We start from the raw sequence: 26,337 nt of genomic DNA on the forward strand, positions 1-26,337 counted from the left end.
ATAGTTTGCTCAGTTGTGCTGTGAGTTTGCGCTGCACTTTCACAATGGGAGCCCTGAAACACGAGACATCACGGTGCTGTTTGAGAGCAAGGTCACTCTCAACCAACCCTTAATGTCGTACTGAACTGAGCAAGTCGAAAGCAGGAAACTAAAGGTGCCGTTTAAAGCGAATTAGCTACGAATGAGTTGTCTTGTTGTGAGTATTGTTCTCTCGTGGTCCTCTTCTTACGTTCATGTAACCAGAAAACATCATCAGAAAACAAACTGGCCATCTGGATTTTGTTTGTTTTTTACTGCACTGTTAGAGGAGACATGATACGCTCATTTACAGGTGGGTTATTACTAGAATAGGTTTACATGCTTTAGCACTCAAAAAACACATCTGTTGAGTTTTGTCCAGCTATCTAGATAGGGTTATTGTTGAGATTTAAAGATGTTATTTGTGGTACTGACATTGAAAAAAAGACATTTAGCAATCTCAGCAGCATCACGCCTTCCCAGAAACAATGTCAACACTGATGCTCTGAGAAATCCACAGACCTTGTTGTCAACAACTTTCATCAAAACCTCCTTCCTACCAGAGAAGCAGTCCCTCTAAAACACTGCAAAACTGCAGACACTGGGAGAAACCTGACCCTGGTTAGGTGTAGGGATGCGTGGTAGAACCTACCAATCATGTTCTGCTTCATGAGCTCAGATATATAAAGAGCTTCTAGGTGACAAATGTGGAAGAGGAGGCACAAGAGCAGAGGTGGTGAAATGTTTTTAGAGAGCTGATTCAATCAAGAAAGGAGAGGCAGTTTGTCTCACTGAACACATTTGCAGACTCTGCCCCGATTGCAGTTTCAGATACGCCCCGCCGTAGGTCACAGTTGAACTCGTCACCCCATCAGAACAGGCACAAATGCCTAAATATGCTATTGCAGCTCAGCATTTAAGCTATTAACTATTTTAAACAGGGTCTTACTGTATAAATATTTGAGTGTATATAATACTCATACATGTTTCTTTTCTAAATCAGTACAGTACAGCATTTCGCTAAGCATTCCACTTTGCCACACAGGGTTCATTCCCGCAGCGTTCGGATTAGCGGTGCTGTGAGGCTCTACTGTATATGCAACGCCTTCAACTTCACATTTCTCACGGGAGTGATTTCTCTGACTTACTAAGCTCCAAAATTGCCATCCCAGCGTAGAATATTACAGATTTGCCAGCCAGGACAGAAACCATGAGTTAGTAGTTTCATCGCAATTTTCTGAATTTTTCTGTGAGACAGCTTAATTAGGTCTAAATCTGCTCAGAAGAATGTAATGTGCATTCACCCTTAGAGAGTGGAAAATGGCGAAATGGGCAGTGGGGGAGGATTAGGTGGGAGAGAGGGAGGGAGGGAGGTAGAATGAGGGAGGATAGGATATTTCTTTTTTTTTAAAGAAAGGAGGAGGAGGAGCGGCAGAGGAGACGGATGCAGAGAAATGGATTGATAGGTCAAGAGTTTGTCTGTGTAAAAACTGAGAGCTGGTGTGTTGGTAAAACACATACACATGCACACACACATGCACACAGAAGGTCTGTTCATCAGGGTCAGTACCCTTGTGGGGAAACAGGCCAGCCTGACCCAGAATCATTTGCCTCAAGGCAAAGCATCATGGGGTTTTATTTTTAGTGGGGAATCAGTGCAACCTCACACTGGTAGGCCACACAACTACACACACGCACCTACAGTACACTGTGTACTAGAATAAATACACACACAGGCACAAACATACTTTATTTTGAAGGAATATCTGTTTAATCAAATGAATGTATGTTAACCAGTGTTTTTGTTCTGCTCTGTTTTATCGTCCCACAGGCCAGACACAGATGACACCACATCCCTCCACGATCAGGTAGACAAACTTGAGAAACATCTCAGGTACGTCGGCACAACTTGCACCGTCTTTCAGCTGTCATTTCGCCTTTCTCCTCCATCTTCTTCTTTCCACTCAGCTCAGTCTGGCATGCAGAGTAGAGCTAATGGATGAATGATTTGCCTCTTTCTCTCTTTTCTCTAACGGCTTTCAGGGAATGTCTTTAGGCCTTCAGGCAAAATGAAAAACTTCATCCATAGATCAGGGCAATATATCAATATTATATTGTTATCATGATATGAGACTTTATATTGTCTTAGATATATTCATGATATGGCATAAGTGTTGGCTTTTCCTGGTTTTAAAGGCTGCATCACAAGGTAGGCTAATTTAATCGCCTACAACAAAGGGATCAGGGAAACACTATCCATTAACTCTGACTGTGTGTGAGCACCAAGCATCGAGGTTATTAACGTCCACCTCTCCTCATCCCGCCGTAGTCCTGCCCTCTGCGGGTCTGGACCACGGTCCACCAGTCGAGTGTAACAGCTTGATCCGAGATGTTGTGGTGGAGACGGGTCTCTGTGGGCACAACAGTCTCTGATTTCACGTTGTTTGGCCAGCCTGAGTCTGATTTGTCTGTTTCCCTTTCCTCCGACCGGACATTAGCAAGACGCTAAATTGATGTGATTTTCTGTCTGTTCTCCTTGTTCTAACCTTTGGCTTTACCCACTTAGTCATTATATTCACATTACTGATGATCATTTATAAGAAATATCTTTGTGTCAGTATATTGTGAAAGCACCAATAGTCATTTAGTCATCCATTCAATACTGTCACAGTATCGATATTGAGGTATTTGGTGAAAATAATCCTGATATTTGATGTTGTCGCCTAGTTTTGGCATTTGTGGGTGGCTTTTGAGGAGATTTCAAAATGTTGAGATATTTATCGTGTATTGATTTCGATCTAGGCACCCAGCCCTAATCTCTGCTGCGCCCGTTAGCCGAAGACAGCAGCTCGTCAGTTTGTTGATTAGCGCTGCGTTGCATGGGAAACGCTCACTTTGTAGCGATGCTTATTACTTCCCTCCCCTATTACGGGTCTGATGGAAAAACGGCAAGAATGAGAGGAGACATGGATGTGCAGTCAACACACTCGCACACTGGATATCAAAGGACCGGTGTCTGTCCCATGGTATTCAAACAGCCTCAGGCACTCTCTCCGTTACAGGTTAAAATCACCTACGTGTCTCTCTCTCTCTCTCTCTCTCTCTCTCTGTCTCTCTTCCTCCCCCCCACCTCCCCTCAGGGTGAACTTCCGAACACAGAGAAGTGATGAGGAGGAAGGAAGGGAGGATAAGGACGAAGGCAGAGGGAGAGAGGGTGCCTGAAGGGAATGTAGATGATGATGATGATGATGGGGAGGAAGCAACATCAGGAAAAGCCTGTGTTAGAGCTTAGCGTTGGCCTTTGCAGACAAATATCCACACATATTTACACGCATGCACACACAACCATGCATAAACACACCCCGGGGGAGCCTGGGAAGTGTGTTCGTGGATATTTTGTGCTGAAGCATTGTGACTCACAAACACACACACAAACACACACACACACACACACACACACACACACACACACACACACACTCTTACCCAGATGAATCAGGCAGTAAATGCGAAGTGTCTGCTCTCAGAGCGCCTCCAGAATAAAAGCTGTTTTCAGCTGCTGCCACTACCACTTGCTGGCACATTAATATGTGCACAGGGAACATGCGGACACTCCCACACACACACATTCACACTCGAACAAATACAACACACGCTCACACACGGTTGTAAATATCAAGACTTGGTGTCTGTCTTTTGCTCACACACACACACACACACACACACGCAGGCACACACGCAGGCACCTGTTTACTATGGTAATGAGCTGCAGCAGAGAGCGAACATCTGTAGCAGCACGACCCTGTTGAGACTGGGGGTGCCATGCTAATCCCACACCAACACACGCACACACACACCCTCTGCCTCGGTCATATAAGACTGCCACCAGCATCCGCGTGCTCCTAGACACACAAACGCTCGCTTACAAAGAGGTGTCGTCTCGTCGTCGCGCAGTTCATCATGTTGCTCTACACTTTCTCCATCTGCACTATGGCTTGCAAATGACTTTCTGCTGCCAAAATAATGAACAGCTTAGAGCGAACACATCTTCCGTCTTTCTCCTCCGCACCCTCTTTGGGTTTTTACAGGTTGCCTTTTACCTCTCGTTTTTTCTTCTTTGGCATTTCCTACAGTGGTTCTTCCCGCTGCCAATCATCCTGTCTTCTGTTTTTCGTGCGAGAACCAGTTGATTAATGTGACATCAAACTGTGTTTGCGTGTTTGTTATTGTGCTGTTTTTCTCGTCTTCATCCGTGTTTACATCTGCGTCTGTGCTCAACAGTGTGGCGGAGGTTCTGGAGAAACACGGCCTGCAGAAGCCGATTTCATACGTGAAGAACAGCCAGAACAGTGAGGAAGAAGCCCACCAGCTGATGGTGAAACTGTGCCGCCACACTGGCCGCAAGTATGAACTCAAAAAATCACACATGCATAAAGTCGAGCACTGACGAACGCAAACGTCTGTCAATATCTGTGGGGGGGAGTTTATGATCATGGAGGAACATTTGATTCCTTGACTTAGCTACTCACTGTCCGTCATACGCAAGAGTTACACACTCTTGCCTGTCTGTTGGGTGACAATGATACTAGAATCTGTATTGGGGCTTTTTCAAAGTGCGCCCATGTCGGCTGCGGCGATGTCTCGCGACCACAGCTTACCCATGACCTCCCTCAAGCAAGCCTGTGTTGCAATAGCGAGACTCATGTCAGAAAACGTCTTTAAAAGTCACTCTGTGTTCAGTTCTCAGTACTTTTGTAGCTTCTAACTGAATATCCGTGGTTTGAAGTTTTAGTTTTAGTTTCTTTCCTGCATACCTACTTGTACTTTCTGTTTTATATTTTTCATTTTTCATGTTCGCTTTGAGCTGTTTTGGGTTTTTGGGAAGATACTGCTGGTGAAAAGCCAGCATTTCCCGATTTTGCTTCATTGTCACAGTTTTATAGATAACATAATAATCAGGGACTTTTATTGTGAAGAATTTAGAGGAAATTAAACGTGTTTATCACTGAATTAGCGGAGCTCTGTTGGTGGCAACTCTTCGATAATACGGGGTGGTTGAAGAGTATTTACAGCCGCTCCTTTGACCACAACTCAAGACAAGCATGTCACTAGTTAATCAGTTAATCTTTGAATTTTATCCTTTTAGCCATATACATTTTTAATGGACCTACTGAATGTTTATGTGCCTGTGTGTCCAGGAACCCTCCAGTGAGCGAGACGGTGTGGAAAGGTCTCCTGCAGGACCTGCTCGACATGCAGCAGAACGTCTACGCCTGCCTCAAACCAGAGACATGCCACCAGGTACTGCACTCCAGTAAAAGTTTACACAGAATTATCACATTCGTACTAACACATGTAATACAAACCTGCACTTTAAGGTGACAAAGTGAATGACACCATATTTGACACACTGACCTGCGTGTCTCCACTTCCTGAGTTCTACAACTCAACTTATCAAACGACGTTAAAACTTTCACTCAGTTAAACGCTCTCAGCTCCTGCAAATCATCTCCTCTCCTCCCCGACTGCGGCAGGTCTTCGTCGAGTCTCTGCTGTGTTCCAGCCGCGTGGAGAACGTGCGCCTGGCAGGGCAGCTCATGCACTGCTCGAAGGTATACATTAAATAAGACTGAGAATCTACCACACAGAGTTACACTCACACTTCCCACTGGGGTCTCCGAATGTGTAAACCACCCATGATGAATTCTAATGCTACAGTCTGGTTGATCTCTACATTTTATATGAACGTTTCCAGGTCCACCAGGATGTCCCTGTCAGCTTGTCTTTCCGGGGTAAAGGTTACGCTCTGAAGGTGTCCTACGACAACAGCGTGGAATTGGTGTTGGCTGCTGCCAGGGAGTACTTCAACTCATCCACCACGTTGACAGACCCCTGCATGGGCCTCGCCAGGTGAGGAGGAAAATCACAGATCTAACAATTAAAATCTGGAGATGGCACCCCTGTTCATTCCTGTGAAAGCTGCTTGACTTTACCAGATTCTTCCGCGTCGTGGGGCCCACAGAGCGTGCACAGTAGAGACTCCCGCCGACCAGGCCGGCTAACTTCCGGTTTGGCGCCCGGGCTAACTGGAATGAAAATTTTGATTATTTAATCATGCAGCTCTTTTAGACTAGGTGCACATTATGTCACCGAAGAAAGTTATTTTGTGAGGCTCCAAAAAATGTAACCACTGTTTTACAGCCAATTCTTTCACAATATAAGCTTATGGGGCCCTGGTGCATCACGTGATGCTGCAATAACACGGTTCAGTCGCTACGTTAGTTGGCTTTAAAGCCTGGCGCTCTTCCTGGGGGCTTGAGGAAAATGAGGAGGAGGAATAATTCTCTGCTTATGCACCTTTTCGAAGCTTTTCAATGATCGTTTTGCCAATTCTCACCTCTTTAATGTGCAAATGTAGATTCTCGGATTCATATTCGGAGCCTGACTTTACATTTAAAGGCGTAGTGTGTAGGATTGAGGGTGTCGAGAGGTGAGGTCGCAGATTGCAACCAGCTGAGCGACCCTCGCCTCACCCTCCCCCACGATGGCTGCTTAAAATGTAAAAACGAGTGAAAGAGCCCTTTTTAGAGTCTGTGTCCTGCTCTCTTCTTTAGGTATAAAAGGCAAACACAACGATTCAGGTGATAAAACACAAATAAAAACATAGATGTGAATATTATATTCCATTTCTGCCCCTGAATCCTACACACTGGACCTTTACTCTGCTCAGCTCAGAGTGCAGATACGTGATAGACGTGAAATATCGATGCAAATTTATGTGTTGGATGTAACTCCTGACCAAACCATGCAGAGGTGTTTGTATGCAGTCTGAGACGTTGACCTTGCTGGTTGTTGTTGTATGAGAAACACCATTTATTTCTGTGTGGGTGGATTTATGTTTTTGTGCTCGCATGACTGACCGGGAAAGGAAAAATAATGGTGGCTGCTTTTATTTCCTCTCCTATAGTACGTCACACGAAGTTTAGACCAAGTAGAAGAAGTGTTTGTATGTGTGTCTGTTGCTGGTCTCAGATCTCAGAGGGGAGCCCGCGCATGTCTAACCTTACCGTCTGTTCCTAGTAGAGAAGTGGGACAGTAATTGGGTCGTCATTCATTTATAGTAACTAATACGGAGGCCCCCCTCCACACGCTTGGACAACATCATCCATTGTAACGCTCCCACTGTGTGCGCGCGTGCATCTGTGTGTGTGCCTGCAGCATGTGAATTTGAGATATGAGGCAGAAAGTAGTGTGAACATGAGCCTGTCGCTCTGGATTTACAGTCCGTGCAGACCGGCTGCCTGTGTCCTTAAGATTAAAATAACTGCTCCACAGACACACATTTCATCCTGTGTACTAAATACAGAAGACACACACAGACACACATGCTCGGACAGGTGCAAAAACTGCACCCGCCCGTGTCCTGAATGGATGCGGTCAGGGGCACCGGGCACGAGTTTACACAAGGACAAAAAGATCCCTCTTAAAATAACATGGGAATCCCCTTTAACTATTAAAGTGGTCCCTTAACATCAGTTAGAACAGACATTTTTACATGAACAGTGGGTCCAATCCCTATATTTAGGGTCCTTTCAGCTATATGGAGAATTTTTAGCATCTTTTAGCTTATTTTGGTTGTGCAGCCTACAACTTCAGTGCTTTGGTTCACTCTGACCGCTCTCCATCAGCATCATGCAGCTGTTTTAGCTCTCAAAACTCACAGTACACTAACTGTACGGCAGCGAATTTTGAAGTGGAACATTAAAGGGGCAGTTTTTAAGAAATGGCGATAATGTTAGTGTAAAATGTTCAAAAAGTGAACTAACATTATCATCAGAGTACAAATTTGCAGAGATTTTTACTGACGTTAGCATGTTGACTGTGGCAACTGCTAATACAGTCGAATTAGATCCATTTTCTTCAGGTTTATTATGGAGCTTCAGCCCCCAGCTGGTCCCAGGGAGGACTGACTGACGTGAACGTCATCATCAGAACTGGACGAGATCCACACAACCGATCATCATTCACAATTATTTTAGTAAATACAGTCAAACTTGAAGTGTGAAGTGAAATCTCAATTCTCTAACTTCAGGGTCAGAGTCAGCAGCTTCCTCTCACCCAACTACTCTATTCTAGTGTGTAATAAGTTGTCAAAATGTCTTACTCTGGTGTGGAGGACGCACACATTTCAACAACCATTTTGCAGAAAAAAAAACAGGAAAAAGCGAGAAATAAACCCAGATAGGATGATTTCCTTTATTGCTGGTTGTGCCTCTCACACTCAAGCTCGTCCTGCGAGACCTTGTAAGAGCAGGAGAGAGCTGGAGTGGATATGACAGAGGAGAGGGAAGCTTGCGTCAGTACGCTGCTGGTGTACAACTCGGTTTGGTCAAAAGAAGGTTAAAGCTTTCACTTGGGTGTTCCATTGATAACTGTTATACACATGTTAGCTTGTGTTCTCCTGTGTGTCTGTTTAACAGGAAGTAGTTATCTGCAAATTACAGAGCGCCCGCTGCGAAGCACATCGTGACTGAAATAGGATTTTTCCTCCGCCATCGCTCCTCTCCGCACACACATACACAAGGCTGCCGACACTTCACAGCAAGAGTACATAATCAACATGCCCTCTTTCTGTCTCTCATTCGCTCGTCCACGGCACTTTCCTCTGCTCTCATTTGCCAGGACAAACCTCTTGGTCCTGGCAAGAACTCCAGTCACGCTCAGAGAGTGGGAAGCTGTGTGCCGGGTGTTTTGCCGAGTGTGTGTACTCATGTCGGCTAGAAATATCGAGACAACCTGTTCTAAAGATGTACGTTTTGGTCCGCTTTCATCACGCTGCCGGGGGTTCTGAGACGCTCTTCATCTCTGTTGAAGCTGCCGGTCAGCGTGTGTGTTTCTACGGCGAACACACATCCCAAGGACGAGTTCCCTCCTCTCCACTTAACTGACGTCAGAGCTCCCCTCTGAGCTGGTGTTTTATGTGGGATTTATTTATTTTTTTTGAAAATTAATCATTCCCCCTCCTCTCTCTCTCTCTCTCTCTGTCTCTCTCAGTCTCTGCCGTATTCGTCTTTGTTGTATAATTGTGCGATGGGAAAAAAAACAAAACACGAAATTGAGTACGCTCGCAACTGAAACAGCCACACACACACTCGCACATCCAGTGTGCTGTTACGTATGCTAAGCGATGTGCTACATAATCCTATTAAGGGTAATGAGTGTGGATTGTGTTGCAACGGAAAACTCCCCTGCTGTAGATCCGTCAAATTAGTCTAGACTTTGTAAATAAATCCGTTGGAGCAGTCTCACCATGTTTCTGATCACGACGTTGAAACTTCACAAACTTCATATTTTATGACCAGTTTTTGCTACAACCTTGAAACTGGGTGCCTGAATAAGTAAAACTCAGTTAGTCCTTCCCACTCTTGACTTTGTCGTGTTGCTCCTGCTTCACAACCTTTTTCTGCTGACCTATCAGATTCAGAGGAAGTGAGTTTGCACTCCTTCGTACCTGTTTTAATTGGAACATATCATTTTCTGTTGTGTTGACCTCTAATTTAGAAAACAGGACGTGATTTAAATGGTTTTTACGTTCACCTTTCAATCCTGGTAATTAAAGGAATAGTCCAGTTTTTTTTCTGGCGGCGAGTTTAATGAAAGATCAATCAATTAATGTGTCTTTCTAGTAAATATGAAACTACAGCCAGGGGACGGTTGGCTTAGCTCAGCACAAAGACTGAAAACGGTGGCGAACCACCGGCCTGGCTCTGTCGGGAAGTATCAAAAAACAACTAAAGCTCACTAGTTAGCATGTTGTGATTGGTTACCACCGGGACAAATTAATATGGCTGAGTGGTAGTCACGTGTCCTTGTTGTCGTCTTCACAGGACGTGTCTGCAGCTGATCACAGACTGTCCTGGCGCCATCCAGGACGAATTGGACCTCATCAGCGCCCTCAGCCAGCTGGAAGACTTCGACGTCAGCATTCTGCCACTCCAAGGTACGACACAAAATGTGTCTGTGAGTCTTGGTAGAAAATATTCTCATTTAATAACAAGCATGCTTATATTCATCAATCTGTCGTCTGCGCATTCATTCCCAAGTTCTCAATCCAAACACAGACATGTCGGGGATGCACGGACGCCATCCCGCCTCCCTTGGTCCCCGTGTACCGTGCAACCTGTCTCCCTCCCTGCTGTCACTTCCTCCATCCCTCCATATGTCACTTTTTCTTGCCATTATATCTAAATATATGGTTATTTATGGATCAACTGTTGAGCAAACAACATCTGCCTGACGGCCTAATTAGGAATGAAGTGTTTGGTCTTGGCGAGCGTGCTCCCTCCGACATACTCACGCACACGCACACACGTCCTCTTTTATATTTCTGCTCCATCTGTAAACCCCCGGCCGATCAGTATTCACCTCCACGCGCTTTCTTTCCCTCTTTCCTGGCTGCACATCGGTACCCCTACCGCAGCAGTTTGCAGGCACGGCTTAGAGGAAACCGAGCAGCCGGAATGAACCAGCTTGGCCCCTCATCGCCTCACCTCTGAACCGAGGTGTTGTTTGCCTCCGAGGCCTCTGCTTTCTTCCCCCCTTTGCCCTCATCAAACTGAGCTGCCAGCATAAGAACCGCTGTGACAGAGGGAGCCAGAAACTGCCATCTCTCTCTCTCCCCCCCCTCCTTCTTTCTCTCTTTGCATCACTTATCGCCCAGTTTTTCTTTTGCCCCCTCACTCCCACTCCTCTGTCTCCTCGCTCCCTGCTGTCGACTCGCATTATTTTTTCGCTGACCACTTATTCTTACCCGGGAGACAAAGCGAGAACACGAGAGAGTTAAAGAAGAAACTATGAGAAGGAAAAGAAACAAAGAAATGTGACTAAGGAGTTGGAGTAAAGGGGAAAACTCTCCAATTATTAGTTTTTGTGTTGTGTTGTGTTGTGTTTTTATGTTTATATTATTGCTAAAGCCTATTTTCAGTGCTCAGGGCCAGACGGGCTCCATGGCCCTGTATTGCCTGCGGTGCCTTCAGACAATTTTTTTTGTACTGACTTCAGGGACACGTGCACACACACTGTCCACACACGAAAACACACAATATTTTTTCCTTTTCACCAAAGTAAAAAGCCCAATCCCTGTAAGTTCCAACACTCGGAGATAAACCCGCACAAGTATGACGTGAAAGGATTTGAGCATATGTAATCCATCTTAGGCTGTCTCCTGCAGCCCTCCTACAGCGCCTTAGGCGACGCTTCATACACACCAACCTCCCCGGAAATTCCCTCCAGGCCTCGCCCAAAGTTATGCCGAGCCATAAAGATACTCGGCAGGGTGCAGAGAAAGCACAGGGGCCTGTAAATGTGTGATTTCTCAGGTTTTCCAGTGTGAAAAAGAAAAAAAATATGGAAATGGACTTTTGTGAGTTTCTCAACAAAACTCTGCCATTATGAAAAAGTTTTAAACCTTCAAGGTGTTAGCCAAATGAAACGCATACGATTAATTTGAAACATTAAGCAGTGAATCTCCAGGAATTGTGTTCGCACTAGAATATAGATTCAACATACGTAACTAGAGCTTATACCTCCACCAAGGCAGTCCTCTTTTGTACTCTCATTGATACCAGCTACTTAAATAGGCCTGATTTATTTCATCAAGATCCAGGCATTATTCCCTGCGAAATTATTGAACATTTAAAAAAAATGCCTTATCTCACAATGTTAAAGAAAGTGAGAGAAAATTCTTGCATCCACACCAAAAGTTAACGGGGTCCATTTTGGGCCCAGACCCATCCTGCATCAAAGTTGAAGTGGAAATCTGTTCAGTGGTTTTTGTGTAATCCTGCTCGCAAACCAACCAACCAGTCAACAAATGGACACGGTGAAAACACAAAAATATACACTCAGAGTTATATTTAGTCTGTCAGGTACCACGCACTGGAGAACATCACAGACAGCACATTTATAAAACAAACTGTGGTCTATTAAGATTATGTCATTGTTATCTTGGAGAATGATACTTGATATGTTTTTGCTTTATATATGTGTTTTATTTCTTGTAGTGCTGCATCCAACGATTATTTTCACTCTCAATCGTCTTGTTTTTTCAAGTAATGGATCTAAATCTAAATTGTCGGCATTGGTAAAAAATGACAATGTTTCTCTGAGTTCATTGTCATATCTTTAACCATCCAAAACCCAAAAATATTTAGTTTACTTTAGTTTAAAGACAAAAGCAGCAAATCCACACACTGGAGACCAGATGCTATTTGCTATGCTGGCTTTAAAAATGACTTAAACTATCAGCCAATTTGTGATGATGTAATAGATTAATCGATAAATCTTTTCCCATATAGTAATCAAATTTACAGTTACAACTTCATGTTTCAAATGTAAAGTATCCAACATAATATTGTATTTGACTTGACAGAATCTTGCCAAGATATTTGTTTTTCACGTTTTCCTAAGTTATTATCCAAAGAAACACTAAACACACTTCTTGTCATCAGTATCGACCAATGTATCATCAGGGTGGGCCTTCATTACAGCTAACGATACACTGTTATTGTTTTGCGGACATCAAGCCAGCAGCTGCATCCATCATTTACACCACATCATTTGTATCATCAGCTGCAACTTCTCCAGATTGAATACAGTAATTAGCAGATCATGTCTGACAGCCCTCCCCCTCTGCCTCCCTTCTCTCCCTCCCAGTGCGTCTGCGATCCGACCGTCTGTCTCTCATCGAGGAGTGCATCGCCCACTGCTCCACGGCCTACAAGCAGTCCACTACTCTGCTCAACCTGGCCTCGCTCCTCAGAGTGGCAGGTACTGTACCTACAGACGCACACACACACACACGCACACACGCACACAAGCCACTTTGTCTGACACCGCTGACCTCATCTCATCAGCTCCCCTCTCTTTTCCTTTTAACGTTTTTTTTTTGTGTTCATGCGGGGAAAAAATTCAATGAGTAAGACTCATCTCTGGTGGCAGTTTCGTGACAAAGCTCATGAGATTCAATGAGAAGGGCCGCCCACACGAGGCGCAGAGACGTAGCCTAGCATGCGTGGGTACTTTGAGCGAGCGCACCAACACAAGATGGAAATTCCTCTTCAAGAGCGGCAAAGCAAAGCAAAAAATCCATACTTAAACACACACGCATACGCCCCGAAGAGCAAATTTCACTCCCTAGACGGATCATTTGTGTGCTCTCTGAACCTTTTTTTTGGCGCTCAAGTTTCATAGTTAAGACAGTGAGGGGCAGGTTCAGTGTGAGGACATCAAGGTTCTGAAACTTTGTGACTATGGAGGACTTAACGTGACAAAATTTAGAAATAAATTAAATAAATATTATATACATGGCTCAATAAGTATGAAAAAATGAATATGCCATTAAATGCACCGGAAATAAATAAATAATTTATAAATTGTGACATAACTAGATATTTATGCTTTGCCTCTGTATTTATTTACCTTTGCATTAAATATTTATTGACTTTCCCATTTTATTAATTAATGTATTCATTTTTAAATGTATGTATTTATTTCTGTATAATTTTATATTAGCATTTCCACAAACTTTATTCCTGTGTTTCCTTTTTACTTTTCTTTATGAATTTCTGCTTCATTATGCAAATGAATGGGGCTGTTATTCACAGCACATTTGGATCGGACTGGGCCGAACAGTCTTGTGATGGCATATTAATTAATTTAGTGAGCCATTTGTATATTTCTTTATTTATTTCTATTTTTGCAGATTCTATATTATGCGAAGAGCCTTTTCATAAATAAACAGCTTAAATTCAGTTCACAGTGCTCGATCGTTGACTGTTTCCCAGAGCTGGCGGTTTCATTCAGTGGTCATTTTCAAAAATAAATAAATAAAAAAAGTGTGTATGTATGTATGTGTGTTTTTTTGTGTTTGTACCTTCAATCGAGGCGCACACCATCAAGCCTCTTTGAAGCTCCTTTTGTTACCTGGTTGCTTTAAAAACAGATCAAAGTATTGATCCTCAAACCACCTTTAAAGCTGACAGATGCTTGCAAGAACTCCGTATTCAATTCAATTTGTCGAACAGACGATTTTCTAATTAAAATCTAGTTACATCAACGACCTTTATCGCACGTTTTTTAACTTGATATATCTTGCGCAAGTACGATGGACCAAAAAAACACAGCCTCTAATGCATCATCTGTGCGTTAAAAAACATTTGATGCTGTGTGAAGAGGAAAAGGTGAAATGAAACATTTGCGGGGTTAATTCTCAGTACACGGTGGAATGACTCCTTCTTAGTGGACTCGGCTCTTTAAGCAACATCCTACACACTCGCAAACATTGCCAAGGAAGCTGCTGATGAACCTCGTGTAGTTTTGTTAAACAGATTTGACTTCTTTGAGCTGAGTATTTCTCCCTTTCCATCCTCTCGTCCTCACTCGCTGTAGGAGTTCCCGGAAGCACAATCTCAATACCAGAAACATGTTTACATCAGTCGTCTTGTGGTGAATCCAAATGGGATTCTCCTATATTCAATTAAGATTTTTTCATAAGGGTTTTTAATGTTTCGATGTGAGCTTTCATATCTTCCGCTTGGGATTATGAAACTGCAGTATCACTGCGAGCGCACACTGCAGCTGACTGATGAGGAGTGCAATCAAGTCAACACATGAAAAGTTAATGATGTTGGCTGTTTTTTGGGCTGAACATTTAATCAAAATATTATCCAATCTAAATTGCAGTTCTCTTTGAAAAGGTAAAATGCGTGACAGTATTAGAATGAAGTACTGTAATGCTACAGAGATGCACTGGTTTTTACCATTCCCAGTACATTGGAGCACTCCAGCCACCTACAGCCATGACTAAACTGACAACATCTTGGAAAGTTTAAGATGTCATCCTGTTACTTCTTGTTCTCCAAAATGACATCAACATTGTCGTCTTTCTCTCTCCGAATCTCCATGTCTGCTTTGTCTTTCTTCTCCTCAAGAACATGACCCCGACTCTTCTGTGTCCGTCCGTCTGTCTCGCCGAGTCTTTTCATCTCCCGTCTTGCAGATCGTTCTGTCGTCTCTCTCTGAGGGCCTGTCGCCAGCCGAAGGAAACATGCTAACCGGCCTTGTGGCATTTCTGTTTCTCTTCTGCTCGCGTTCAGTCAGCAGGCAGCTCTCGCTGCGTGGCTTCAGAAAAAAAAAAAGAGGCAGAGGGAGATGAGTAGAGGAATAAACACATTTTTAAATAAATAAATGCAGGGGGGAGGCTTTTGAAGGGCGCACAGCTCTGGGGTTCTGTGGTGAATATTTAATGCAGGTATCATCAGCACACCGGTTAAAAACCCTAAGGGTTTGGTTGCTGTCTGCAGAAACGCTCCGTAAATCATTCAGTCTTATGGGGCAGCAGCTGGAAAAAGTTGATGTTTGTCTGCGTGAATCAATAATTATCATATTGCAACTGAAATTGTGCTTACACAAAGACACTCTGGAGTCAAAGCTTATTTCTTTCTGAAATTTTCCCCCTTTTGATCCCACCTTTTGATTGGCCCATCAACAACAGGTAAAGGCCCAAGATGTCTGTTCTGGATTGGCTTGAAATCAATACCAGCGAATGTTTTCATAAACTCAGAGGGTGAATGAAGGTGTGTTGACTATCACACACACCAAGCCTCCTTTATATTGAGGTCTTGACAGCTTTTGAAGGCGCCCTTTCACCAGTCACCCATAAAATATTTGACCAATGCCTCTTTCCCCCTTTGTAGTAAACATTACTACCCGTCACTCACTCCGTACACGCACACACACACACACACACACACACAAACACATTGAGCAATCCCGTGCCATCGCATTCCTTCATCTCAGCCCGCGCTCTTTGATCTTCAGTGTACAGGTTTGTTCAGAAGGCCTGTTTCTGCCTCGGCCTCTTTTGATCGTCCTGTCCTCTCCTTTTTGTTTATTGAGCTTCGGCTGAGATCAAAGGTTTGTCCTGAGCCGCCACATGAATGTTAACACCGCAACCAATCCCGTCAACACTGAGATATCAATCGGAGATTTAGTCCTGTTTAACCAGACAGCAGGACGCCATTATTTGATATTTCGTATTCCCTCCTTGAGACGAACAGACGCGGCAATAACCTCATTTATGGTGGACACCGATTAATTGTGGTCTTGAGCTCCTTCTGTGGTGCGGCTAATACATTTAGACATCCTTACACTCCAACCTTGAACGTGTTTGTGTGTGTGTGTGTTTGTGTGTGTAGTCTGATGGAGATTTAATAAGAGGTTTATTAAGCCAGATGTGGTACGTGATATGCAGGATTATGAGATTTGCCGTTTAGCGCGTTCGCTTTGGCATGTTGACATCCCTCTAGATTAAAACACATACTTTGAAAAGACTTTCATGTGTTGCATCTCTCCTGTGTTTATGTCTGCTTAAATTAATATCTGTGTATGTGTGTGTAGGAGATGACAAGGCCATGCGAAAAGGACAAGTGCTGACCCTGCTGGCAGAGCAAGCTCTCCAGTGTCTGGACTTCAAGGCCTCCTACATCCACTGTCAGGACCTCATGGCTGCAGGTGTGTAGTTCACAGTGACCCATGCGCTGACGCTTGTAGAAAAGCTAATGTGAAGCTGACTTCTTCCCGTCTGCATTCCCCCTCATTTGGTTCAATTATAGCATTAGATGAGGCCAACGCTTCCCCTGAATTTGGATTTTAACCTAGGCCCATCCTGACGAACAGAGATTTTTTTTTCGAAAATGTAGCTTCATGACCTTTCCATATTTTCCAAGGCCCAGCACAATCGCATTTAGGCTGCACTGGTATTAGAAATATTCCCACTTAACATTCGGTATCGGAAATTGAGACTGTAAATTAATACACACAGATTTTGAATGAACATTTACTTATAACCCTTAGGTATGATGACATATGAATAGTTCCCTTTACCCCATTTTACCAGCTATCTTTAGGTAGCACTCTTGGTTATTGGTGGACTATTGATTATTAATGAAAATCTCACTCACAAATGTTTGTGACGACATCTTGGGAAGTGGTGACACACCTAGCCGCAGATGTATCATAGAATTGAACAGTGCAAGTAACAAGAGCTGTCAACTAAGGAGGTTTTAACAAATTGGACCCATTGTGGTCTAAAGGTACTGTAGCAGCATGCTTCAAACAAGAGGCTTGACAGATGGTCTGACACCCTCCGTCCATAACTTTCTGGGGTGTGCGACCGAAGTGTAACTGTCTGTAACTTCCCAAAACTGACAATCTGTCATTACACCCACTCCACGCAGCGATTTGCCCGGTGTGTGGAATTGCAAAAGGTTTTTCTCCAACTCCAACAATATAAGTGCTATTCAGGAAAGATTGTCTCAGTGTGTGTGCCATTATCCTCATTTGAACAATCGTCGTGTCCTGGCCCGACCGTTCATTACAGCTTAAAAGCTTTTGGCTCCCGACGTAACTGGGTGATATTGTATGAGTAAGTTCGTTTTGAGCATACCCTCACATTAATTATCTAAACCACTTATTTGAAAGTAAAACTGAAAGTAAATGCACCAATAATGTGAGTCATAACCATCGATGACATTGCAGAATTCTTTGTGTGTGGGACTACAGGCCATTTTGACCTCTCAAAGAGTAAGTTGTTCCTGTAACTGATAGGAATGATGATCGGAACTAGACCAAGGTTGATAAATCACAAAAAATAAGTAATGGAAACTTGGCCTGTAACTTTTACCTGTAAAGTTTACTTAAGGTTTCTCAAACACAGAGGCATTTCCTCACATGTTCTGTAATATATATTGTATAGATTTACCATTACGCTTTGCTTCCTGTTGGTGTTTCTTTAAGTAGGTACCAGTAATGATTTGTTCTATGGTTTCACACTCGAGACTTACTCACATTGTGCCACTTGCATCCGTCCTTGGCCAGAATCGAAAATGAGTTACCTTGTGCGTGTTCATGCACAAGAACAACAATGAGGAGAAGGATATCACAGTAATATTACAATCTAGACTGCCTGCTCCACCAAGTTTCCCTGAAGGGATTTAAAGTGGTCACTGTGATAATTGTATATTTTCTGCGACCCCGTTTCGCATTACGCCACAGTAAAATCAAAGTGAATAGGATTTCACTGAGTCTCTATCCCCCCGCTCACTGAGATGGAGTGAATGTGAAAAAAAGGTGTCGGGGAGAAGGAGAAGGTGTAATCAGATAAGCACCGCTGTTCTCTGTCTGAGAACGCAGTGGGAATAATTGAATCTGTTTGTAAGAATCAAGTCTGGACGGCGTGTTGGTTTTTTTTGACCGTGATGAAGCTGGAACAAATGCAGCACAGTTATTACAAAGGTATTTTTCTTCAAGGGGAAATGTGGTTTAGACTTAAATATGTATTAATATCCCAAGGGCTTGGAAGGTTACTCTATTGTGTCATCAATATCTCGGCATTATATTCTCTGAATCTATTATTGTGCTGAATCTTAGAGTTTGTCAGTTTGTGTGTGAGTGCTTACCTTGTTTGTTGATGGACCTTGGTCTTCTATCTGATAGGATTTAAGGCAGATTAGCAGAGATAGAAGGACACTGATAGAAAATGAAAACCACTTCTGCTCAGCTATGTTTTTGTGTGCTGAGGGTGAATTTCTGTTTATATTTAACCTTTTTTTTGTATCATCTCTTGCTGTGTGTTTTTATCGATTCTTTCGCTGTTATCTCCTGCTCTCATTTTCACTTTAATTTGAAACCACATCACCCATTTTCCTCTTTTCCACTCTTAACCTACGTTACCTCCCCTTCCCACCTCGTTTGCCTCCATCTGCTTGTCCTCCAGGTTACAGTCCAGCGTGGGATGTGTGCAGTCTGCTTGGTCAGTGTGAAGGCTACGAAGACCTGGAGGCCCGGCAGGAGCTTTTAGCCTTTTCTCTCACCCACTGTCCTCCTGACAACATCCACGGCCTCCTGGCCGCCTCCAGTGACCTGCAGACTCAGGTCACCTCTTTTCACTCGCTGTGCTTTGACCAGTCTGGCTTTTTATAAACACAATACTTATTTTTTCTCTTGTTACAACTTGAACTTTTCTCAGTATTTTGCCCCAATACTCCAATACAAAACTATGTCCTGCTCATTTTCAGGTTCATGATTTTATTTTGGGTAATTACAAGTAAAGGTTTACACACTTTAATGCTCAAGAAACACATCAGTTTTCTCATACTGTCAAATACTGCAGCACTGTATTCCCCCTCTGTCTGAAGCGCTCTTATTTAGCTCCTGTCTCTTGAAGCCCCCCCCCTCCCAATTACCCAGTCTGCTCTGATTGGCCAGCTCACATACGACTGAGCAAGCACAGCTAACAACAACAGAGCAGCTGCGCTGAATCAATTCTTACATGCCAAACTAGCCGCTAGGCATAAGTTATAGAGATGTGTGACATGGTTATGTAGTGTGATGTCACAAAATGACAGAATTAAAGGCAAGACTATTGAAGGGGCGTTTCAGGAGCAGTGTTTTCCGTGGGAGAGGGGAGCTTCTGTTGGTGCAGGCTTTGACCTTTCTAACTTTGAAGATCTTTTACATGCACAGGAACCTACAGTATATCAGTCACTGAAGGAAAGGAGACATCAGTGCACGACCAACATCACTTTCTTTCATAAAGGCTAATATCAAGCATTTTAATCAAAAATGTAATGTACGAATCTAAGACTAACATCCCTCTACTAACGACTCTTTCCGAGTGGTCAGAAGATAATTAAAAAAGTTAAAAGAGAAGATGAAAAAACATATTTTTTCCCTGCCATAGAAATTATGTTAATGTTTTTTCTTCTAAGGTTTCCATTATGAAAATAAATAATTTTACCTCTTTTGAAATCCTTAGAAGTATCCAAATGAAACAACCCGAGAACGGATCGTCACTCTGTGGTTAAAGTAGACTTTCCTTAACTTTTAAGGGTCACAAGCAAAAAGCACTGGAAAATCTGTGCTCCAGAAAATACAGCTCTTAAGCTCTTAGTGCAGCTCCTCGCTCTCTCTCTCTTTAACGACTATTTTGAGAAGTGTGTACAAGGTGAAGAGGTGACCAACACAAAACAAAATATTTGAAAGAACACAGTGAACTACCTCCTTTCACCATTGGGCTTTTAGCTTTTCAATTAAAGGAAATCTATCCGTCCTCCAGGTGTTGTACCAGGCGGTTAACTATCAGATGGAGCCTGTTCACACTGAGAGTGGACGAGAGGCCGACGAGACGGACGCTGTGAAGGTTTGTGTTTGTGTTAGTCTCAATGTGTAAACCTGTATCTTAAGGGGAAGTCTGGTATTTTTAAATATTTGATATGTAAATTGATATGTAGATTCATACTCATCTGTCCAGTAGATCGCCTCAGCTGGCAGCTCCGACAAGGCTGCAGTGTAATCCTTTAGGGCAACTGCGACTGTCAAAGTCGCTTCCAATAAAAATGCTTGTGTTTGGCAGGCCGAGGTTGTTATTCTAAGTGCCTGACAACATTACGGGAACAATTGAAGATCTTTTTCGTTCAATCAAGTTTCGTTCAAGGAGAAGTCTCGTTCTGAAATCTCCAGGGTTGTTACAGTTGTTGTGACATCCAGATTGCCGAAATCAGCGAAATATTTAGCCGTAACTTTGGAAATTAAATTCTTCCTTGCAGTTCCTTGAAGTAAACTCCTCGCTCTAACTCCGACTAATGTTTCCATCGCTGTCTTCCTGCAATAACTCGCCACTCACGAGATTTAAGAGTGAGACGTGTTTTCGTGTTTTGCTAAGAGGATACTCTTCAACAACAGGGTTTTTTTTCTGTAGGAAATGTTTCTGTAATGTTGTCAGACACTTATAATTAAAACTCAGGCGATCTACCGGACCCATTCCAAAACTTTTGTTAAGTATGAGTCAGTCGCACATGAAAATATGTGAACACAAGGCCCTGGTTTAAAAATACCTGAATTCCCATTTAGAGCCGAACTCGGCTCATTGTCATAATTCTCTCCTCTAGCATTACTGTGTGGGTGTGTCTCCATCCCTTTGTCCTGTTTGTGTGTTTTTCTGCTGCTTCATATTTGATGAGGTGTAAATCTAGTGTTAAGGTTGCTCTGCTCCCCTGGTTTATTTATGCCTCCCCTTCTCCTCCCCTTCAGCACCGCCAGCTTTATGATGCCTTGAGTGGGTGTTAATGTTTCATGACTTGCATCGCATCCCCTTTGTGTGTGGATGGGCGCTCATTTGAAGCTGTCTGTTGTCATTTTATTGTTGTATTGATGTCCCTGCTCGTCACTCGTGTATCCTTAAGCCCTACATGAGTGTGTGCGCGCACTCTGGAGGTACAATTATTTATCTTTGTGTGAGTGTGTCTTTTTTTCCCCCTTAAATATCCTGAGTGTATGTGTGTTTTGGTTCCTTTCATTCCCTGACCCTCAATCCCCCGCCAAATGAAGTATTGATGAAAGGCACTAAACGATTTGGCCCCGGCCCACTGCCCCTCTAAATTTGGTTTTGATTTCCTTTTTCAAACGCACAGTAACCAACATATAATGGAAACTGGTGGTGCGCTTCAGAAATGCAATCCACAGTATCACGCACCATTCATTTTTTTTTTTTTTTTGTTCATTTTAGAGATAAGGAAAGATGTATTTTTATTGCTCTTTGGTTCTCATACATCAGAATGGCTGAACAATGTACGTAGGCACGACTGCTTTTGCTTTAAAGGAGCAAAAATAGGAAAAAACATCTAGAGGAAGATTTTTCATTAGCTAATTTTGTATGCCTAAACAAGCAAAATAAACAAACTCTCTTTGTTTTCATGACTGAATAAACCGAATAAACAACACAACACAAAAGGACAACACAGTTTCATTTTGCCTTGTTTATATGTGGCGGACCCTGCCACCTTTCTAGCTTCAAACAGTGTTCTGGGGACCTTATTTTCCTCTGAGAACAGCTTGTTTGTTCAGATATGGAAAAGATAAATATTCCTGAGTTTGTATTATTACCCCATTGATATTGTAAATATTGAAATTTTGAGTTTGAATTTCTTCTCCAAAACTACATAGTGGCCCTTTAATGTATTTTGATGGTAATTGATGGTGAGAAATAAGCTTATTTGCTTTCTGGGAGAGTTAGACGAGAAGTCATGTCTGTTTGTTATGTATATAACAACAACCAGCAGCCGGTAAGCTCTGTCCAAATAACAACACCAGCCCCTATCAGCACCTCTAAAGCTCACCAGTTAAAACATAACACATGTATTTTATTTTTTAAATCTGTAAAACAAACAGCAACCCAGTGTTATCTGGGGTTATCGTATGTGCCTATTTCTTGGCTCGCAACCAGCAGAGAGTCAAGGAAGTCTCTGCTCAGATCCTAGAAATAGTCCAGCACATAATCCCCCGTAGATCAGTGAATTGACATTCTTACACTTTGGTTTTAGTGAGCTTCAGAGGTGCTGGTAGGTGGATTTTGATACCTTTGAACAGAACTAGGTTGACTCCCCCCCCCTCGCTTCCAGTCTTTAAGCTAAGCTAACCGGCTGTAGCCATAGATTTTACAGACACACTGTAAATGTGAGTGCTTTCGATCTAATCTGACTCAATGCCAGAGATCAAAAATTGAGCGTTTGTGTTTTCATGGTGTGGAGTTACAACAAATATCACAGAGTTACTTCTTTGTTTAATGGATCTGCCCCAAATTAGCACTACACCACCCCATGTGATTGTAAAACAAAGTTCTTTACAAGTACTGACTGTATGTCTCTCATGCCGGGCCCTGAACGGTGCATATAGTTATTCCCTTTCACAATATACAAATAAAGTGACAAACACAAAGAGCCCTGCATTTATTGAAGTGCTCGTCTCAAGTACCTAATAAAAAACAGAACACAACCTCGTCTAATACCACGTCGGCACTCGAGAGTCCTCAGCTCAAAATTTGTCCTTTGGTCTCATATAAAAGTACAGATGTAGCGATCACACAGCTCCTCTGATGCTGCTTTTTCATTTGCAAACAAATAAATGTTCAGAGGATCCTGTAGTGGTAATGCAGGATGACTCGTACTGCAGAGATGCAATAGAATAACGTGTCTGTCATATCATTTTTTTCTCCATCCTGTCGCTTCTGTCCTCAGGCCTGTGCCCCGTCCGCGGGCTCCCCCGTGGGGACAGCGGGAGCCCTGCTCCACAGGACTACAGCCAAGACCATGGAGGTGCTGACCACTACAGGAGTGACCACCAAGGCCGTGCTGACCGCCGTCAGCGACCACCGCTGGTGGAAGGAATCGCTCAACTACCTCCGGCCGCTGCAAGTAAGAACACAGTCTTGTTTTTAATTAGTGTGTCTGTGGTGACGGCAGTTTTCTACGCCAGGGGCGATAAAGTGCCTAATGTATTCACTAACTAACTAACTAACTTGTGTAAATGTGTGTGGTTTTTATGTGTTGTATTGATGTACACATGTTTATGGATGCATAAAAAGCAGTGAGTTGTATAAAGCATGGTCAAGCAGCCACCAATAATAAAACAATGACTGCAGATGTATTCGCTCTATGGTTGTTTTTAACTCAAATGGTTCCTGAGTTGCACAACATTGGTGTGTTTGACAGTGTGTGTGTGTGTGTGTGTGTGTGTGTGTGTGTGTGTGCGTGAGAAGACAGTTTCATGTCTGCTCCTGTCTCTCATATCTAACACACTCCTGCGCACAGACTTCAGAGTCCTCTTCCAAAAACAACCAATCAAGAGCTCGTCTCTTGCATAATTAATCGGCCCGCCTGTTGAATATTTCAATATCTGGCGTTTCGCCGGCGGCTGGACAGGCTCGGTGGTCGCCGGGGCGGAGATTGACGGCGTCTCTGGTCTCGACAGCGATTTGGGACGGCGGCTCACAGTTGCAAGTTTCTGAGGAGGGAGAAAAAAAGTGGAGAGGATGTGAGCTGTGGGATAGCGAGAGATGACAGTGCTGTGGGCATATCGTGAAAGTTTAATGATGTTTTGATGGCTCCTCAGGGTCACGACGCAGGAGCCTCCAGTCAGGAAGGGGCGTGTGAGAACTCCAACCTGGAGCGTCAAGGCTGCAGCCCTTTTTATCAGGACGTCACTGATGATCCCTATGTAGACCCGGTGAGTGGCTTCAGACCAGGCTCATTATTTTTCTCCTCCTTTAAACATCCCCGTTGTCCCCGTTTCTAATTCTTTTCGTTTACCTCAGGCCACCTTCTTAAATTACTGCAAAAATGCCCAAGTAGGTTTGTGACTTAAGGCATTTAATTAGATTGTTTTCTCCTATGACTTATAAATTATTTCATAAACAATGTTGAGACAGATGAATATTGATTTCAGACTAAGTCATTTTAATGCCAGAAGCAATTTGGAAGTACTAACAATACTTACGAGGAAAAAGAAGGATTAACTTGAGAATGATTGTTTGATAGCAGCGACAACATTGGAGAAACAAATACAACACTGACATCAGATGTCATGTGTTTATTAGATGGAGGGGGGGAGACGGATATCATAAAAATCTAAAAGAAAAGAATATTGACAGAATGAGTTGTGGAAGTGGAAACAGAACAAAAGTAAGAAAAGGAGTAGTTTGACCTTTATGCCTAGAAAATGGTCGCCCTGGGCTATGACTGGGCTTTTTACTCAGAGACACAAATCATGTGGATAGCTAAAAGAGTGGACGCGAGGGGAAACAGAGAAGGCCGATACATCTCTTCTCATGACATTTTAATAGGCCTCTCCAAATCCCTTCCTCTGCTCCATCTCCAGCGTTCATCCATCTTCCATCATCCATCTACCAATAATGGCTCCCCACGTCCATCTGTCTATGAGCCGGCTGATCAATGGGATTGGTTTTTACCTTAACAGTTTCGATGAAGGAAGCGGGGGAGGGAGGAGAGGCTGATTGAGAGAGAAAGAGAGACAAATGCAACAAGACAGAAAGATGGATGAAGCGAGAGCGGCGAAGACGGACAGGAAACGCCGCGTGTCGGAGCGACGGCTCCGAGGCCGGCGGGAGCGCAAACTTCATTGTTCACCTCTCAGACACTTGAGAAATAACTGGGCGTACAAGAGTCCCGTAAATGAATTATCACAAGGCCCCCGTGTTAAAAGGCTTTATTTGGTTATGAAGTTCATTTGTTTACTCCATCTCTCATCCGCCTGACTCCCAGGGAATTAGGACGCTCAGTCACCTTAATCGCATCTCGCTGTGTCACTTCCTGATCTGTTCTCGCTGTGGTTGGGATTCCCCCAGTGCAGCAAACACACATTAGGCATTTATGTGTCACTCTCTCTTCTGCTTTCTCTCCTTTAGAGTCAAGATGTGTACTCGTCCTACAAAGACGTGCCCCAGGAAAACTTCGCCGAGGTTTTGTTGCGGACGGGCAAACTGGCGGAGGCCAAAACTGAACGACAAACTCCGTTTCCGGCCACAGAGGGTAAGCGCGCAGAAAAGGCCCGAACATATGACGCGCACACTGCTTTCACATGGCTTTTCTCTTGATGCAAGAGATAATTGGATATTAAATTAAATTATAACACCTGCATCTTAAACCCAGACTCATTTTAGAATTGGGAACTTCTGCCAGTTGTCATCCGTCGCCTGTCGCGCAGCTTGAGCTCTTCCACAGTCCGATTTCCCACATGGCCGCTCTCATAAAATCTGTGCTAAGCTGTTGCGAGCTTATTTCTTAAAACACTATTAGAGTAGTATTTAACATGTTGTTGCTACTGTAGTCGTCACTGCGACTGTGCTGTGATAGAAATAAAACTGAACTTTGCCACAGAACAGACAGACCATATTGTCTGCGTCTTCCAGCCATCTGTGGCTCCATACTTTCCTGTTTTTAGATGTGCTTTTTCTGTTCTGAGCGGAGTCGCACACAGTAAGGTTGCTTTTCTTTTTATTGCCAACGCTTTTGATGACACTGTTGTCTCGTTAACCAATTGGGATTCCTGCGTTTAAGTGATTTTATTGTGAAGATGATTGAGCCGTCGTGTAGAAGTGTTTGTTCGGCTTCAGGGTGTAGCACCAGATTGAAATTTGAGAATCATTCAGAGTTGCCCGTAGCTGCGTGGCAATCAGGATCTAACTACACAGATTATTTTCAGAAGTGGTTGAAGTATTTGTGTTGTTCTTCTCGCTTTGGTTTTTGCAGGCATCCTATTCCTAAGTGTATATTTAATTGTACTGTAATCAATTGAATATAGGCCAAAGAGGATTTGCATATCATTGCGTTCTGTTTTAGACGGCGTCGCAACTTTTTGGGAATTAGAGTTGTACAATGGTTTGGCAGCGTCGCACTCAGAGAGCTT

General features: G+C 43.3%; 1 protein-coding gene across 1 annotated transcript in view; it reads left to right on the top strand.

Moving 5' to 3' along the window:
- nbas (NBAS subunit of NRZ tethering complex) overlaps window positions 1–26,337 on the top strand; it is a 162,866-nt gene that overhangs the window by 48,936 nt on the left and 87,593 nt on the right. The window contains exons 25-37 of the mRNA XM_084376963.1: window positions 1,850–1,912; window positions 4,300–4,422; window positions 5,217–5,319; window positions 5,553–5,630; window positions 5,774–5,928; window positions 9,906–10,018; window positions 12,733–12,846; window positions 16,477–16,590; window positions 18,854–19,011; window positions 20,195–20,278; window positions 23,151–23,327; window positions 24,025–24,138; window positions 25,337–25,460. Coding sequence (XP_084233089.1) covers window positions 1,850–1,912; window positions 4,300–4,422; window positions 5,217–5,319; window positions 5,553–5,630; window positions 5,774–5,928; window positions 9,906–10,018; window positions 12,733–12,846; window positions 16,477–16,590; window positions 18,854–19,011; window positions 20,195–20,278; window positions 23,151–23,327; window positions 24,025–24,138; window positions 25,337–25,460 — 1,520 coding nt within the window. The remainder of the gene's footprint in view (window positions 1–1,849; window positions 1,913–4,299; window positions 4,423–5,216; window positions 5,320–5,552; window positions 5,631–5,773; window positions 5,929–9,905; window positions 10,019–12,732; window positions 12,847–16,476; window positions 16,591–18,853; window positions 19,012–20,194; window positions 20,279–23,150; window positions 23,328–24,024; window positions 24,139–25,336; window positions 25,461–26,337) is intronic.

This window comes from Pagrus pagrus (genome assembly GCF_965226575.1).
Source record: "Pagrus pagrus genome assembly, chromosome: 16".
Lineage (NCBI taxonomy): Eukaryota > Metazoa > Chordata > Actinopteri > Spariformes > Sparidae > Pagrus > Pagrus pagrus.